Source organism: Pteropus vampyrus, unplaced genomic scaffold, assembly GCF_000151845.1.
Source record: "Pteropus vampyrus isolate Shadow unplaced genomic scaffold, Pvam_2.0 Scaffold37, whole genome shotgun sequence".
In the NCBI taxonomy this organism is placed as follows: Eukaryota; Metazoa; Chordata; class Mammalia; order Chiroptera; family Pteropodidae; genus Pteropus; species Pteropus vampyrus.
Genome location: NW_011888818.1, coordinates 6,874,588 through 6,879,966, shown reverse-complemented (window position 1 = coordinate 6,879,966; position 5,379 = coordinate 6,874,588). Strand labels below are relative to the sequence as shown.

The 5,379-nt window shown below is 50.5% G+C and overlaps 1 protein-coding gene across 1 annotated transcript in view; it reads right to left on the bottom strand.

Annotated features, from left to right (window-relative positions):
- The window catches only part of SLC4A5 (solute carrier family 4 member 5), a 93,495-nt gene that overhangs the window by 13,478 nt on the left and 74,638 nt on the right, over positions 1-5,379 (bottom strand). Inside the window, exons 16-18 of the mRNA XM_011358170.2 lie at positions 3,538-3,651; positions 2,148-2,309; positions 1,189-1,362 (exon numbers count right to left, since the gene is read on the bottom strand). Of these exons, the coding sequence (XP_011356472.1) occupies positions 1,189-1,362; positions 2,148-2,309; positions 3,538-3,651 (450 nt within the window). The remainder of the gene's footprint in view (positions 1-1,188; positions 1,363-2,147; positions 2,310-3,537; positions 3,652-5,379) is intronic.

Below are 5,379 nucleotides of genomic sequence, written 5' to 3'. Positions count from 1 at the left end.
GTGTGTCAAGGCCCTGGCCTCTGCCTCGCTTCCCTATTCCAGAGAGTAACCCGCCGCCCGAGACTCAGCTGACTGGCATTTGGGGAGAGAGGGAGCCTCGACAGAGGTGAGGGCATTTTGTAGGGGTATCTGGGAGGTTGTCCAGTGCAGTGCTAATAGCCGGGGTGCTTGAGCCAGACCAATTTGGGTGTGGCTTTGCCACTTACTAGTTGTGTGGCATCAGGCAAGGCCCAAATGTCTTTGCCTCAGTAGGAGAGAAAATGGCACCTACCTGGTTGTCGTGAGGATGGAATGGGATATAAAGTGCTTCTTAGCCCTGCCCTTTGACTATAATAAGGTCCCGTGTTTGTAGGGTATGACTAATGAGGATTCAGGGGAAGGGGGCCTGCTGCTGGCAGAGTGGGTAGGAGAGGTGGGAGGGCAGGTGCTTTTTCCCTTGTGCCCAGGCCCAGACATAATATAGGTGGGAGTTGGTGGCTCTGGGATAGATTGCTCAGGCCCAGCCATCTGGGGCTCAGGGGTCTGGCAGGGGACCCTGCCCTCAGTAGAGAAGCCTCAGTCCAGAAGACTGACAGCCCAGGTCTCCAGAGGCAGTGGGGAGAAGCTCACAGGACAGCCACTTTTTAGAATGCCAGTGTCTGGTGTGGGCTCACCCTGGAGGCCCTAAGAGGTGGAAGACGCGCTTCTCTGTCTGAAACAGGTCAGGGGCCTGACGTGGGGCATGAGAGGAGGGCCGAGTGAAGGAACAGAGGTGACAGGCCATGGGCTACAGCCCAGGGATGGGAGTGGTCCTGGAAGGCTTTCTGGAGGAATGGAGATGGAGTAGAATCTGAACCCACAGGAGGGTTTTGGGAGACAGTAGGGGCAGAGCATCTTAAAGAGGAGACAAAGGGATAGGTCAGAGGTGGCCTGTGGGGCTCTTAAGTGGCCTATACAGGTGAGAGGTGAGAGTGTGAGTATGGGCCGAGGTGGTGTACTGCTTGGATTCTATTAAGAAGAAAGCAACACTTAGAACTGAAGTTTCATCTCCCTTCCTTCAAGAATATCACTTCTGTACATGTGGCTCTTGTCAGAGCAGGGGCCCTTTGCACCAAGATACGGTGATGGTAAGAAAAACCTGCTTCCCTTCCCTCAACCTAACCACTCCTGCTCAGGTGGTCCCCAAGCCCAGACCCCCACCTACCTGACCCCCAGGAACTGAGGCTGCTCCCCAGGGGCGCTGGTCTCTGTTTCCATCTTGAGGCTGTCAATGTGGGCAATGGAGATGACCGTGGCAGCCACGTACCAGGGGAGCCCCATGAAGGAGCACAGGGCCATAAGGACGCCAACCCAGAACAGGTCCAGATGGTAGCCAGCAGCCTTCTGCAGGGGCGGCAGGAGAGGAGAAGCTATCTAGGAGCCTGTTGCTGACCATTTGTTGGGGCGGATGGGTTAGACAGAAATCTCCCCAGAGCAGCCATTTTGTGGACCATGGTTCAAGGGCTCCTTGGGCCTTCTAGAGGGTACCCTGAGGTGGCTGCCATCCTGAGGTGCTTAGACCTCACCAACCTCAGAGTTTGGTGAGCCAGGGAAGGAAAACAGGTGTGGGAAGAGTGGGATGTTCAGGCTTGGAGAGGCCCAGGGCTTGGGTCCTTGGGAAGAAGGGCTCCTAGCAGTGGCCACAATATATTTGCCATTCCTGAATGAGGGGCCCTAGATTGAGCCCAGAGTGGTCCAGATTGGGATGGGGGAGAAGGTAGCCTGAATCTGCTTAGATGGAGGCAGGGTGGGGAGCTGTAGGGACCAAGTGGGCGAAGGATGCCTCTGCCTCATTGTTCTGGGCCAAAATCCCTATCAGGATCTATTCAGACTTCCAAGTTCATTGTTGGGAGGCACAGAGGCTGGAGGGTCTCTTTGAGAGAAGCAAGGTGCCCAGTGGCTCGCCCTGGGCTTGGTTGTGGTCTTTAGATCAAGTCACCCTGGCCCTGGTGGCCTTACTGCCAACTGGAGGTCACACTTCCCTCCCACACACACCAGAACTCCAGTCTTCTGGCTCATATTTTGCTTCACAAGTGGCCCAGAATTTTGATAGACCATCTCTCTTCTTTGTTCCTTCTGACTTTGTAGGAAGAAAAAGGTTGTGCTCCTGCTCCTAGCACCAGACTTACCCTCAGCTTGTTCTCCTTCCGGTTGACGATTACGGCCGTGATCTGCTGGTCCATGAAGATCAGGATGGTCACCAGTAGGGCAGGCAGGATGCTCGCTGGGTACACCCACCATGGGTTCTTCCCAAAAGGGTCCACAAACCAGCCTCGGTCTGACCGCGTGGGCTGAGTGAAGCAAACGGAGAGGGCCCTTTCCTCTCCCCCTTGTCCGAGGGCACTTGCTGCCCAGGCCCCACTCTGCTGCCTTCCTGCCTTTCCCCCACCAGGGGTACTTTTCAAATGTAATCTTTTCCCTTAAGACATCGATGCCTGCAACTTTAGAACAAAGAAACCCAATGCAAACAGACTTGGGAAGGGCGTGGTATCTGCAGGATGAAGGAGATCTTTTGTGGAGGCCACCTGGGATTGGCTGGGAAACAGGGAAGTGGGCATTGGGAGGGTGCTTGCACTTACTGCTTAATTGCAAACCAACAAGAAGCAGAAATAAGGCCCAACAGGCAAGAATAAAGCATTTGTTGGGACCAGTGCCTGATGCTTCGGTCTCTCATCTCCAGTCACCTGTCCAGGGAGCATTATAGAATTGTCTATAAAACATTGGATATCAATTCAGCCTTACATATTGAGAATAAGGAATTATCTGTGCAGGAGCTGTCTGAAGTTCATCTTTTGTTTTAAGAGAAAGAGGTACTTTAATTTTCAAGGCCCATATCAGTTTTACGAGATAAGTTTAAGCTCCTCAGGAAAACCCTCCAGTAACATTTTGAAGGTCAAGCCCTCGAAGGCAGGGAGGGCCGGTTCTAGAACCCCTATCCCCCAGCCAGTGCCTTTGAAAGGGATCAGGATTCAGAGCTTAGCTACAAGCAAATGGCACCAACTCTGGACTAATGGGGAACTTAGGAAGCAGTGGTTCTCAAACTTGAGCAGCCCCCAGAATGCCCTGCAGGTCTTGTTAAGATGGAGCATGCTGGGCCCCACCTAAGTGCTTCTGATTCCATAGGTCTGGGGTGGGGCTAATTTACATTTCTAAAAAGTTCCAAGTGATGATGTGTTGGTGGTCTGGGCACCACATTTTGAGAATCACTGTTCTAAGGGATCATTTTCAGAACCCAGATGGCCCAGCTTGCAGACTGCCAGGAGTTGGGAAACTGTAGACTCTCAAGTGGAAATCAAGGGGCTTCAGCTAGATTCCAGTATCTTTCTTATCCTGTGGCTACACAGTGAGATTTCAATATTGTGAATAATGTGCCCAACCCACCATTTCAAAGGACCGCCCCCTGTCCTATACAAGAAGGGTGGAGCTTGCACGGAGAACCCACGTGGTTAAAGTTTGATCAGTGAAAAAGGGAAACGGATCTGCAACTGGGGACAGGCAGAGCTAGTGCCCAGAGCAAACCTTGATGACACTGGGAACGTGAAGCTTGGGGGTTTCCAGCCCGAAACAGGCATCGATTCCACAGAACAGCAAGATGGAGAAGACAATGGAAAAGTCAGCTACCAGGGCCCGGACCTGCAGAAAGATGAGCAAGTGAGTGAAGCACCTGCCCACCTGCAGGTGGACCCAGTCCTCAGGCAGCAAAGTGGAGACTGGTTAAGAGCTTGGGCTCTGAAGTCAGCAGGCCTAGGCTCAGATCCCGGCTCTGCGATCTTGGGGAAGCATGTCATCTCTCGGAGCATTGTTTTCCTTATCTGTAAATGGAGATAATAATAGCCCCCACCTCATAGGCATAAGTGAGCTATGATGCATACTGAAGGCTTGGCACATTTCAGTCAAAGTGGACTTGTCATTATTCATGTGGCATGGCAGCCATCGCTGACCACACTTTCTGGTGTGACAGACTGAATTGGGTCACCCATCAGGGGTGGTAAGGGAAAGGGCTGAACTGTGAAGGAAATCTTAGTTCCTAAAAATGTGTGACACATTGTTGCATGGCCACCTAAACTGGAGGGGAGAGCCCCCCAACTCTGCTGGGGACCCCTGGCTACTCTCACACCTTCTCTCTTCTAAGAGTCCTTGGCTTCTTGCTCCTCTCTTCCAGGAGGCCCATCCTAGCCCAGGCTCTGGACCTCACCCCCCTGCCCTCCGACAGCCCTTCTAGACCACCACTACCCTGCGTCCTTTTCTCTGTCTCTTCAGAGACATCAGTTTCCAGAGAACAAGGAAAGAAATTAGGAAGGTCAGGGGCAGTTTACAGCACAATGAATTCATTCCCTACTCCTACTTCCTACTCCTCTTTAAAATTGATATCAAAATAACAAATGTAATTAATTAAAAACCCACGTAGTATAAAAAATAAAGTCCCCCACTTCATCTCTTCTTACTCAGGGTCCCCTTCTGGATACTCTCATATGTCTACTTGTTTTCAGTTGTTCTGGTGGTTTCTTTCATGTCGTTAATGAATATGCTATACTTTTATATTTCGATTCACTAATTTAAGGCATTATCTATTGAAAAGATTTAGCTTACTTCACTATCCCTCCTGATATTTCTCATTCTCAGTCTTTGAGAGTTATTTTTAGACTCATTCTATGGGATTCCTTGGCACTTTCAAGTTATATAATCAAACCTCTCCACTAACTTTTCCAGTATCGCTCATTCTCCAACACGCGAGTCCAGGCTCGCTGCCCCATCCCCCCACCACCGTTCTTCTCCCCCAAGCCCTTCCATTTTGTGACTCCCCCGCTTTGATCTTGACAGGATCAAAGCTGAGAATGCTCATATTCTCTTCTGTAAACACTTCTTTTGTGTTTCATCTATAAGCTGATCCTAAAAGTTGAAAATCAATAACAGCTTTATATTATGCTCATATACAAAAACACGGGTCACAGCAAAACCAAGCAGTGTGCCAGGTTTACACTTGCCTTCCTACAATATTCCTAGCATCCAGATCAAAAAGTTATTAAGTTAAACCATATGAATCTTTTTGTAGGTCAAAACAGTCACAGATAACAATAGATCCTCAAATAATGTCATTTCATTCAACGTTGTTTCATTATAATGTTGAATGGAAAAAAATCGATTCCCAGCCAGGACCCCTGTCTGTGTGGAGTGCCCAAGTTCTCCCTATGTCTGCGTGGGTTTTCCCTGGGGACTCCGTTTCCTCCCACACCCCAAAGATCTGCCCAGGCAATGAACTGGTATGTCTACATCGTCCCAGTGTGAGTACAGGTGTGAGATGCGCCCTGCGATGGAAGGGTGACCTATCCAGGGTGGGTCCCGCCCGGTGCCCTGAACTGC